The sequence below is a fragment of the Podarcis bocagei genome (genome assembly GCF_964188305.1).
Source record: "Podarcis bocagei genome assembly, chromosome: 15".
Classification (NCBI taxonomy): domain Eukaryota; kingdom Metazoa; phylum Chordata; class Lepidosauria; order Squamata; family Lacertidae; genus Podarcis; species Podarcis bocagei.
In genome coordinates, this window is record NC_138141.1 from 19820216 (window position 1) to 19832730 (window position 12515).

Below are 12515 nucleotides of genomic sequence, written 5' to 3' on the forward strand. Positions count from 1 at the left end.
TGCTGCTGTGCTCCTCTTCCTCATCACATGTACTTCTGAAAATGTAGGCAAGGACGTCTCCTGCTCCTCCTCATCGCCACCATAGTAAAGGTAAAGGTACCCCTGACCATTAGGTCCAGTCGTGATCAACTCTGGGGTTGCGGCGCTCATCTCACTTTACTGGCCGAGGGAGCCGGCGTTTGTCCGCAGACAGCTTCCGGGTCATGTGGCCAGCATGACTAAGCCGCTTCTGGCGAACCAGAGCAGTGCACGGAAACGCCATTTACCTTCCCGCCAGAGTGGTACCTATTTATCTACTTGCACTTTGACGTGCTTTCGAACTGCTAGGTTGGCAGGAGCAGGGACCGAGCAACGGGAGCTCACCCAGTCGCGGGGATTCGAACCGCCGACCTTTTGACCGGCAAGTCCTAGGCTCTGTGGTTTAACCCACAGCGCCACCCGCGTCCCTCATCACCACCAGAGCCTGAGCCAAAGTAACTGTTGGATGAACAAGTTAGTGGGCTGCAGTGCTGAAGAGGAGGAGCAAGTTCAGGGAGCGCTCTTGTCAGTGGGGCTCACTGGTGTAATGTTTGTCCCTGGCAGATGCCCAACTATGCCATCCTTTGGTGCCAGCCCTGAACCTGATTTAAAATGGAGAAATGCTACTGGTTACCTGTATAGCATTATACAGCTCAGGACCCCAGTATCTCAAGGACCAGCATTGCTCACATGAAGTGACCTGAACCCCACAACCATCATCTGAGGCACTTCTTTGTGTGCCCTGTCCCTGTTCTGAGTGTGGCAAGAAGAGTTCATGTCTTTTCAGTGGTGGCCCCCAACTTGTGGAATGCTCTCTCCGAGGAGCCATGCCTGGCACCATCTTTATCTCCTTTTAGGTGCCAGGCAAATACTTTTTTCTTTACCAGCATTTTGGCCCTTAATTTGGGCTAGCACTGTGGCATCTTTCAGTGGGGTAGGATCTGTAAGTCCTGCCATATATTTACGTGGATTTTTATTGGCTTTTCTGACTCGGCCTTAATGTGTGTTACTTTCTAAGAAAAGCAAGTAACAAATATAAATGACATGAGGCTACAGCTCCTACTCAATCCGCTCACCTGCCCCTTTACCAACCCTCTCCCCACACACCTGGCCAGCTCCTCCTCCCTCTACACCTGACCAAACTCCCTTCCCTTTACACCTCACCCATCCTTTTGCCCATCCCTTCACAGCTCGCCCCAACCTCTTTTAAAGGAGGCTATCTATCCACATAACAGTTTGAACAATTAAGACATCAGTTCATTTGGCATGAACAGATAACATCTTTTCATATTCCAGAATGAAAATGTATCATCTGAGAGACAGATTGTGCATTAAATCGGAGCCACTTGGGTGTTGAGTGTCTGGGAGAACAGGATTCAAATCCCCGCTCAGCCACAAAGATCACTGAGTGTCTTTGGGCCTGTCATTGTCTCTGTGTCTAACCTACCACACAGGGTTGTTGTGAGGGGGGGTAGAGAACCCTGTATCCTGGAAGAAAGGTGATATATAAATGTAGTGAAAATAATAATAATAATAATAATAATAATAATAATAATAATAATAATAACATATCAATAGTATATGCAAGCCATAAATTGGGTTACAAATGCAATTGTTAAAATCTGGTATTAAAAAGTTGAATGTGCTGAATGGGGTCAAAATGCACTTCCCCCCTCCCCAATATTTTGCCTTGGATGGCATGAGCACCAGAGTTACAGGTACAATCCTGGCTCCGTCAAGCCCTGCTGCTGCCAACCAGAGCTTAGAATTGCATCCTACACCATAACCCTAACCCCCCCCTTGAGTCACTCTTTGAACGAAGTAATTTAGGTAGGTTTCCTTAAATCCTTTTTGTAAAAAATAATTAAAAATGGGGGCGAATCTGATCTTTGTCCAGGATGCAGTAAATCACATGGAAGAGATGGAGATGGCAACCAGCACCAGCCCTGCAGAGAAAACCAAACACAAGCCACCTGTGCCAAGTAACGACGAAGTGGCCATGCCAGCTGCTTCCAACCTCTGTGCCAATGCCACTCTGCGGTCTCCCACGGACGGCCCACCAAAAGTAGAGAAGAATGGGCATACGGTGGATAACCCCAAAGCAGCCAAGATATTTGAGATCCAAACAATGCCCAATGGCAAGACGAGGACCTCCCTCAAGACGATGAGCAGGAGGAAGTTTTCGCAGCAGAAGGAAAAGAAAGCCACACAGATGCTGGCCATAGTGCTTGGTAAGGGTTCCATGTCATTTCCACCTCTAGTTTACAGAACTTCTCCATCCATCCAAGAACCACCTTCCACTGAGTTTGATAGTAAATTGGAGGCTTCTGATGCCTTTGTTCTATGTATTTATATCAATCTTTATAAACCACTGTTTGCATTCTTAAAGTTCCTAATGTGGGTATTTTTAAAAAAAATCATTAAAGTAATAAAGCAGATATAATTAAAATAATAATTATTATTTCTGCAGCAGCCTCTGTCAACCTGATACCCTCCATTGATTATAAGGCGATCAATGGTTACTTCACTGTCTGAGGCAGTTGCTTACTCGGAATCATAAAAGAGAAGGGCAAATGATGCAGGAATTTCTTGTTGAAATTTGCTGAACAACAATTCCCATCAAATCCAGCTAGAGCTGATGAAAGTTTCACCAACAACATCCAGAGAGCACCAGGTTGGCCAAGGCTGATACCAACATAATACATGTTGTTGGATGACAGTTCCCATCAGCTGCAGCCAACATGGTCAATCATCAGAGATGATAGGAGTTATAGAGTCCAACCATATCTGAAGGGCCACAGGTTACCCATCCCTGCATTACCATGTGAGGAATTAAATTATAACAACTGCAGCTGCCAAAATAAAGAGGGAAATCTAACACCAAAGATGCAGTAGAAAATGAAAGAGGGCAGAGGTACTTTGGAAAGGTCTTTGACAAAAGTAGCCTCTTGATTGTGGGGCTCAAAACACACTTTATGCAGGGAAAAACAACCATACTGTTTTACCTTGGAAGTCGAACGGAATCTATTCCAGAAGTCCATTTGACTTCCAAAACATTCAAAATCCAAAGCGCGGCTTCTGATTGGCTGCAGAAAGTTCCTGCAGCCAATCAGAAGCCATAGAAGCCCTGTCAGAAGTTTGGCTTCCAAAAATAGTTTGCAAACCGGAACAGTCACTTCCAGGGTTTGCGACATTCGGGAGCTAAAACATTGGAGAAGTAAGCTGTTTGAAAACCAAGGTACGACTGCATAAAGGTAAAGGTAAAGGGACCCCTGACCATTAGGTCCAGGCGTGACCAACTCTGGGGTTGTGGCGCTCATCTCGCTTTATTGGCCAAGGGAGCCGGCGTACGGCGTCATGTAGCCAGCATGACTAAGCCGCTTCTGGCGAACCAGAGCAGTGCACGGAAACGCCGTTTACCTTCCCACCAGTGCGGTACCTATTTATCTACTTGCACTTTGACATGCTTTCGAACTCCTAGGTTGGCAGGAGCAGAGACCGAGCAATGGGAGCTCACCCAGTCGCGGGGATTCGAACCACTGTCCTTCTGATTGGCAAGTCCTAGGCTCTGTGGTTTAACCCACAGCGCCACCCGCATATCGTGCTGCAAGTGGCAAGGAATATCATTTGCTTCTCTGACATTCCCCACATCTGGTGGTAGCACATTGCATAAGTTAACTGCATTCTGTTGTGAAAAAGTACTGGCTGGTCGCTGCAATGCTAACCTGGCTCCTTTCATTTGTCCTCCTGCAGGCGTCTTCATCATCTGTTGGCTCCCATTCTTCATCACCCACATCCTGAACATGCACTGCAACTGTGGCATCCCCCCGGCCCTGTACAATGCCTTCACATGGCTTGGCTATGTCAACAGTGCTGTCAACCCCATTATCTACACCACCTTCAATATTGAGTTCCGGAAGGCCTTTATGAAGATCCTTCACTGCTAACTCTCCTGAGGACCAGGTGCATGATTAGCATGGTCCTAATGGGGACCATGAAGACACCATGTGTTCTGCCTGGACATCGAAGCACGCCGTGTTATGGGTGTCATGCCTACATACATTTGTCAGCTGGGTTGAAACCACTGTATCGGTTGAAGGTTGTCTCATTCATGACCAAGGTGGCATTCAGACTCTGGGAGACTGATGAAGAAGTGTTCGTTTCAACTGCAACCTTTGCACTGTGCTAGAAACAACAGCAGTTAGGGAAAATGCCCCAAGTAACACTTGTGGTCTTCAGTGCATTCATCACAGTGATTAGCCGAGCCTAACAGTCGAGTGCATTGACTTGCTCGTGTGTAGCTCTGATGGATACATTTCTCACCAAAGACACCACCATCCTGTCTGCTTTGCAATAGGAGAACCTCTCTCTGCCACTGCTCCCCAAACCAGCCAGGACTTCTTAGGATTGTGTCCATTGGCCTTGCCTTCAGACTTCAAGGTCTGGTTGGGCAGGCTGCATAAAGGCGTTCAGTAGCCTCAAAACACTGTTGCCAGGAGGAGAATGTAAGAAAATGGAACCTCAGTGCGGAGGACACTGTATAACAATGATGTTTGTGTGTGTATATATATATATATAATTGAATGAACTGAGCAGAAGCCCAAGCCAAAAAAATAAGAATAATAAATGAAAATATACAAAATCTTGTCTTGCATGGTATGCATTGTAATTAGTGTCTGCCCATGATGCTCAAAAACAATAGCCATCTCCACCAGCATCCACCGGCTTTCCTTGCCTTCTCCAGCATCTTCTCTGATTACATGCCATTGTCCAGAAGGGAATCCAATGGAGGTGGGGATGAAAGAGAACTAACAGGCAAGGAGGGATAGGTGGAAGACAAGGAAGGGCTGTAGCTCGGTGGCAGAGTTTTTGCTTTGTATACAGGAGGCCCCAGGTTAAATCTCTGATGGCCGGGCTGGGAGAGAACCCTGCCCCAAATCCTGCAGCGCTCATGTCAATCAGTCAATCAGTCAAGACAGACAGATTAATGGTCTGGTTTAAGGCAGTTTCCTAGGTTCCTAAATCAAGTATTCAATCTGAAGAAACCTCCAAGAAATGCTCAATGAAGCATAAATTGTTAGGAAAAGACCGCTCAATAATAATAATAATAAATATTTTTTTATTTATACCCCGCCCTTCCCGGTTCAGAAAACCGGGCTCAGGTCGGCTAACAACAAATTTAAAACACTTAATTGATGCAACAAAATACAGTATAAAACGTGAATAACAATAAATTCAGAATTCAAAAATCAATGTAGGGGGGAAGTCCATCCAATAAACATTTGATGATCACCAGGGCGAGCTGGCTAAATTAGTCCTATTTGGGCCAGCGAGGAGACATGGGGAGAATTAGCTGTGGGATCCAGAGCGGGTAATCTTCATAAAAAGGGGAGGGGAGGGAAGGAAGGGGAATAAAAGATCAGGCTAAGTTCAAATTGAAAGCCAGGCGGAATAGCTCTGTCTTACTGGCCCTGTGGAAGGAAGTTAAATCCTGCAGGGCCCTGGTCTCATGGGACAGAGCATTCCACCAGGTCGGAGCCATCACTGAGAAGGCCCTGGCCCTCGTGGAGGATAGTCTGACTTCCTTAGGGCCCGGGACCTCTAAACTATGATTATTCATGGACCTTAAAGTCCTCTGTGGGGCAGACCAGGAGAGGCGGTCCCATAAATACGAGGGCCCTAAGCATATGCATTACTACTACTACAACTACTATTTATATACTGCCCTATACCCGGATGCCCTGCATTGTTCACGGTGGGCCCCAGAATTAATTCCTGGTATCTCCAGTAAATTTTTCAAAGGATCAAACAGGTAGTGTTGAAAGAATCTCTGATGGAGCCACAGTCAGAGATTGCTGTGCTTGTTTAGATTAGCTGTTGCCAACATCATAAAGGTAAAGGACCCATGACCATTAGGTCCAGTCGTGGCCGACTCTGGGGTTGCAGCGCTCATCTCGCTTTATTGGCCGAGGGAGCCGGCGTACAGCTTACGGGTCATGCGGCCACATGACTAAGCCGCTTCTGGCGAACCAGAGCAGCGCACGGAAACGCCGTTTACCTTCCCGACAGAGCTGTACCTATTTATCTACTGGCACTTTGACATGCTTTCGAGCTGCTAGGTTGGCAGGAGCAGGGAACGAGCAACGGGAACTCACCCCGTCACAGGGATTCGAACCGCTGGCCTTCTGATCAGCAAGTCCTAGGCTCTGTGGTTTAACCCTTCAACATCATGCCCACCTGTAATTTCCAGCAACTGCAATTCAGGTTCATGCTGCCTCCATCAGTGGAGTTAGAACAATAGCCAGTATGGCATATGAACAGGGTTTATTTTCAAGAAGGTTTTATCTGAGACACCATTATTCTGACATGATGGGAACTTTAGCCAAGCTGCGAAAATCTAGCATGCCCCATATCTGTGGAGAGCGTGTTGCATGGAAAGCCCATCTTACAATGAAGCACTTCAGGCAGATTGGTTCTGCTTGAGTCCCAATCTACGGCAGCTTTTAAATAAAAGCTAACACATTAGGGCAGGAACCTGAATTGTTCTTTCTATGAAGTTCCATACAGGACTGCTCATTAGGGACTCAGGGCAGTGCTCCCCTAAGCACTTGCAAATTGGGGTGGGGAAGAAATTTGATTTAGTTCACATCTGAAAGTGGGCCTGCCTAATTCATACTCACTGAAACAATGCACAAACAGAAACACAGCCGTCCTTTGAAATATTTCTCTGAATTTAGGAATGGAGTCATCTGGCCAAGTAAGGTATAAGAAAAGAAGAAGAAGCATATACTCAGGCAAAATGTGCATTAAAATGTGTGTATTGGTAAAATAGCATACAAAAATGCATTATATTTGTTAGGGAAATGCTTTGAACAAAAATGTGCATTGCGAGAAATTTGTGCTAAAATCACTGATGAATTTTGATGAGGGTTTTTTTTAAAAAAAAAATGCAAACTGATGTAGGAATGTGGAGAACTGAAGAATAGAAAAATGAGAAAGGGGGAGATATTAAAATGGATGGATTTGCCCATTTCTGTTTGCAATGCAGTGATTGGGCAAGAGTGGATTGAGGATCCCCTTCCCAAGGGCTGTGCCAGATGGCATTCTTTCCTGGACACAGACCAGGGCCTTTGTGTTATCAAGTAAGAACACAGCTCAGACAAAAAAAAAAGGCATGAAACAGTCTAACTGAGAAGAGACAAAAACACCACCCTCAATATCCAGATTTAGTTCTGGGATTGAGATCATTTGTTTCTAGGTCTCCCGTCGCACCTCATGCTTTGACATCTTGCTGTGACCTCTTCAGTACTCTCCCCTATAAATTTTTAAAGGGGGGGAATATAACATTACATGCAGTAACATTTAAATGTTAGAAATCTAATTAAACAGATATTGCCAATAAAGGTTTAATTAGATTTCTAACTTGTGTTCGCTATAAAAAAATTGTTGGGGATCACTGGGGATGTGTAGTTGGTCTCTGGTAAGATGCAGGGAGGGGGGCATTTTTCTGACTAAATGTTTCCACGTCACCATCAAGGTATTTGTGGTTCACCATCAGAAAGCTGTCACTGTCGCCCACAGCCATCACATTGAATTGACACCTTTGCCACCCCTGTAACTGCTAGCTGTACCCAGTTCACAGTACCTTTTGTAAGACCTTTGCCGATGTTATACAGTCGGTTAATAATAAAATGGCGTGGAAATGGATCTCTCTGGAATTTAATTCACTAATGCATCTGGTGAATAAGGCAGCACATTTGAGGTTTAAGCCTAACAATTGTTGATGATCATGTTTTGGGAACATTGAGCTCTCATTACCTCAGTGTGCTTTATACAAAGTCCACTGTTAACGCTCTGGAGCTTTAGGGGGAACACACTTTTGTGTGTTGAGGTTCCCATGCCACCCCCCAAAATAAATTCACACATCAATTTTTGTTTAAGGCTTTTGGCATAATTTTGGCCACAACTTTATTCAAATACAAAAAATGTGAGTGGTTATGACTATCTGCCCTTGCCCCAGGGACAGAACTGACTTCCGGATTCCAGCGGAAGCCAGCATGGGAAACAAGTATTGGGTGAGAAATGAAGCTGGGCATCAGTCCCTCACTTCTCACCCGCATGTTCCTGTGGGGCTTGCACGGCCCAAGTCCGACTCCGGGGACAAGGACGAAAAGAATGGCAAGCCCCTGGATTCCTTTAACGGAATTCCCTTTCCGCACCACCATTGGAGGGGTAGGCACTTACCCCTCCACCAAACAATTTTAACCAATGCCTAACCGCCAACCTTACAAGTTGCTACGCAGTAGGAAAAAAACAAATGGCACCAGCCAATCAGCCAGATGGCAAAATTCCTACCAGGCCCCCGCACTAAGGCAGACGACCCCATGACAGGCATAGCAAGATCAAGTAAACAACCCCCCCCCCCATTACAGGGAGGGTGGGCGGGTGATCCGGTGCAAACAGCCAAGAGGACGCCCAGAGTTGGGCGTCCAGCATTTAAAAGCTCTGACCCCACCTCCAATCTTGGCAACATTCAATTCTCCCCAGCGACCAATTTAACCATTTCGCTGCCTGGGTTCTTCCCAAAATCTGCCCAGCAACAATGGGGTGGCCTGTATCCCCAACCGCAACACGTGCTCTCTCCTATGGAGAACACGCTTTCTCACACACAGAATTCACAGCAGGACTGAAACTAGCTAGACTCAAGTTGAGTCCCTCTCCTCAGTGAAGGGATCCTTCTTCTTCTTTGGCGATCACTCGTGGCCGAGTAAGATTGTCTTCCATAAACACAGTTTTAAAAGTGAGTCCGTAAGTGACTGTGGAGGCCAATTCTGGATCCACACGTCCTTCCACAGTGGGGACATAGGTTTCCGGGTGGGAGTTGATCATTGTGAGGGTCTGCCAAGCGTGCCTTCCTCTTAGCACATTTCTTCCTTTCATCCTAAACTTGAGCGTCTTCAAAACCCATGACACCTTTGGTAAAGGGTGTTCTCCAATTGGAGCGCTTGCAGGCCACTGTGTCCCAGTTGTTGGTGCTTATGCTACATTTTTTAAGATTTGCCTTGAGACAGTCTTTGAACCTCTAGGGCCAGGTGACAGGTAAAGCACTTGACTCTCCAGGTGGGTGAGACTGCCTTTACAAAAATATACTGTTGAGAATTTTGGGATGGGGCAGACTGTATGCCCAAGTCCCTTCTAATTCCTGAATCCAAAAAGGATCTGATTGCTGGGATAACCAAAGTTTCTTCCTAAATATGGCTCCCTAAATATGGAACATTAAGGGAACAAAGCAAGTGGCTCTGTGCCATAAGACAAATGAGTGGGACCACCTCCCTCCACAGCTTGTTAGTTGGAAATACAAAGGACAGGTGTGTGAGCTAGAAGCAAGAAGCAGGCTGGACAGCTGAGAGACAGAGCCATGCCTGATTTCTGGTTGGATCCAAGATTGTGGCCATGGGAGAAGCAAGCCCTTCCTGAGGTTCTGATGCTGCAAGCCCCTCTATCTCAGGCTCAGGTTGTATATATGTGTAAATAAACTATGTATCCTGAAGACATCATAGTCTCCGCTGTCCTTCATTCTGAGGAAACCAAACCCTGGGTAAGCAGCTGGAACCCGCTGAAAGATTAGGGTGGCATGCAACAATATCTTAAGAAGACTGTGCATGCAGCTTGCAAGCTTCAGGCAGGCTGGAACTTGCTGCAAATTATAGCATAGACCCTTGGGAAGGGGATTTGCCTTCTTCTGTTCCCCTCTCCCAATTAGCTTCCGTCTCCAAACCCATGACTTCACCAGAGGCCTCTCCAGGTCTCAGATTTGGGCCTTGAAATCTCAGGGAATGGGATGCTCCTGACCTGACAACCTTACCACAACCCCGTGACTGAGATTTCCCGGCTTCTTCCTTACAGATTTGGTGCCATGACCTGAATTTTATCCACTTGAATGACATTTCTCTGTTTTGATCTCACTCAAGTGAAGCTGGGGAAATCGCCGCTTGCTTTTTAATTTTAATGGTGCAAAGTAGGTTGACATTTAAGGTGTTTGAGCCTTTTAATTAAGAGGGTGGAGAATTGATTTGCAGGATTGAGTCGATTCAGTTGGATTAAGACACAAACAGTCGTCCAGTTGGAAACACGCGTGCTCTTGAGAAGTTTGGTATTTCCAGTTTCCTGATCAGGAAGGGATTTGCTGCCTTCCTGTGTTTACAGAGGAAATTAATCTTGTGCTTACATGTAATCCTGTTAAGCTCACACTCTACAAAAGCTAGTCTAATTGCCGTGGCCCTTTTCTTTACCGTGGAATGATTAGCCTTGTGCCCATTGTGCAAACAGTTTAGCTCCGAAGAAATAATCAAAAGCCCAGGTGGCACAAAGCATGTGGCTACTCATCCATAATACAATGCATATTTGTACAGTATTTTCACCGTTATATGCAATTTTGTGCATGATCTTCCCAAACATATGCATTTTGTTGTTGTTGGAGAACTGCACCTAAAAAAATGGGGAGCATTTCCAAAGCTAGTTGTGTTTTGGTCCACATATTGATTCAGGAAGTGGAACTAGGATAGGTTCCCATTCAAATGCAAATGGAATGACTTTCTCTCCCACCTCTCCTCACCCAAGTCTAGGATGTTGTCCATAAACCCAGTGAGGCACTGCCCGTCAGTGGAGACAATGGCAGACCAATGATATAAGGCAACTTCCTGTGTGAGTAAGTTGGCTTTCAGGGTAACTTATTAGTATGCATGCATAATTGTAACTGAGTAACCAGGGTACTAAAATGTGGGGAGATACCCCCCCAAAACAAATTCACCCTCAATTCCTGAAGGGTGATGAGAATGGCAAGGTGTTGGAGTAGGGATATGGGGCTAGAGCTGGCGTCCCCAAACTTGGCCCTCCAGCTGTTTTGGGACTACAGTTCCCATCATCCCTGACCACTGGTCCTGTTAGCTAGGGATGATGGGAGCTGTAGTCTCAAAACAGCTTGGGGATGCCTGGGCTAGAGTATTCATCTCCACTGTCCTCCTTGACCCTTTTCCCAAAGTTAATAATACCCGCAAGAGGACTACAAAAAGCTAGTTTCTCCACCTTGGTCTAGGAAACTTCAAGAGGAAATTAACTGCTGTCTTTCTGAAGTTCCTGCCTCAATTTAGATGCCCGTTTTATGGATCAGCATCTCAACCCAGACTTCTTGCTTTATTAAAGAACTGAGCAAAGGCAAGCATGCCCTGTTCTCTCTATGCGCACGAATATAGACTCATCAGTCTGCCTTTATCTGCCTGTGTTTCGAGTGCTTGTTGGTAATTTTAGTTGTCCTGATCTGACAAGAATCGCAAATGTGATTGAGGCAGTTTCTGGAATTTCTTCTTGCCTGGGGTTCCAACTTGGTGTCCTTGCTCCCCACAACACCCTCCCCAACTGACTATAGAGCAAATATAGCCTGCGTGGTGGAGAAATTCAAATATATATTGGAAGACCTCCAAGTCAGTGCTCATCACTTTCTCTTGTAGGAGCAAATTCCACTATTTAACTCTCTGCTATGTGAAAATGTATTTTCTTTTGTCCTGACTCTCCCAACTTTCTTCTTTATTGGATGTCCCAGAATTGTAGTGGTTTTACAAGAGAGACAGAAAAACTTTCTTCCCTTTCTCAACATAATGCATTGTTTTCCCCACCTCTGTCTCACCTCTTCTTTAACCTAATGTCCTTTCTTCACATGCTCCAAAATGATTGACTGATGAAGTATCTGTTCTAGGAACTTTCCTGGTATTGATGTCAAGCTCACTGGTCGTTAGTTACCTGGGTCTTGCTTTCCCCCTTTTTTGAAGATGGGAAAAACATTTGCCTGCCTCCAGTCTCTAGGGACCTCTCCTGTTTTCCAAGAACTCTCAAAGATAATAGGCAAAGGCTCTGAAAATACATCTGCAAGCTCCTTTACTACCCTTGGCTGCAGATCATCAGGTCTTGGAGATCTGAATTCATTTAAAGTAGCTAGGTGTTCCCTTAGGGATGCGGGTGGTGCTGTGGGTTAAACTACAGAGCCTAGGACTTGCTGATCAGAAGGTCGGCTGCTCGAATCCCCGCGACGGGGTGAGCTCCCTGCTCCTGCCAACCTAGCAGGTGGAAAGCGTGTCAAAGTGCAAGTAGATAAATAGGTACCACTCTGGCGGGAAGGTAAACGGCTTTTCCGTGCGCTGCTCTGTTTCACAAGAAATCGCTTAGTCATGCTGGCCACATGACCCGGAAGCCGTACGCCAGCTCCCTCGGCCAATAAAGCGAGATGAGCCCTGCAACCACAGAGTCAGTCATGACTGGACCTAATGGTCAGGGGTCCCTTTATCTTTACCTTAGGTGTTCCCTTACTACCTCTTTTCCTATTTTGGGCTGCAGCTCTAGATCATTTTGGTTTTGGTTGCCCTTTTCCAGCTCTACAATACCCTTACAGAGGTGCGTCAATACAAGGCCTGCACTTTCCTTGCATGAGCAGAACAGCATTGAGT

General features: G+C 45.9%; 1 protein-coding gene across 4 annotated transcripts in view; it reads left to right on the forward strand.

Moving 5' to 3' along the window:
- The window catches only part of DRD2 (dopamine receptor D2), an 81805-nt gene extending 77140 nt beyond the window's left edge, over positions 1 to 4665 (forward strand). For all 4 annotated transcript variants that reach the window (XM_081172660.1, XM_081172663.1, XM_081172661.1 and 1 more), the window contains 2 exons: positions 1916 to 2249; positions 3772 to 4665. In XM_081172660.1, the coding sequence (XP_081028786.1) occupies positions 1916 to 2249; positions 3772 to 3965 (528 nt within the window). In that variant the 3' untranslated portion in view covers positions 3966 to 4665. The remainder of the gene's footprint in view (positions 1 to 1915; positions 2250 to 3771) is intronic.
- Positions 4666 to 12515: the final 7850 nt, after the last annotated feature.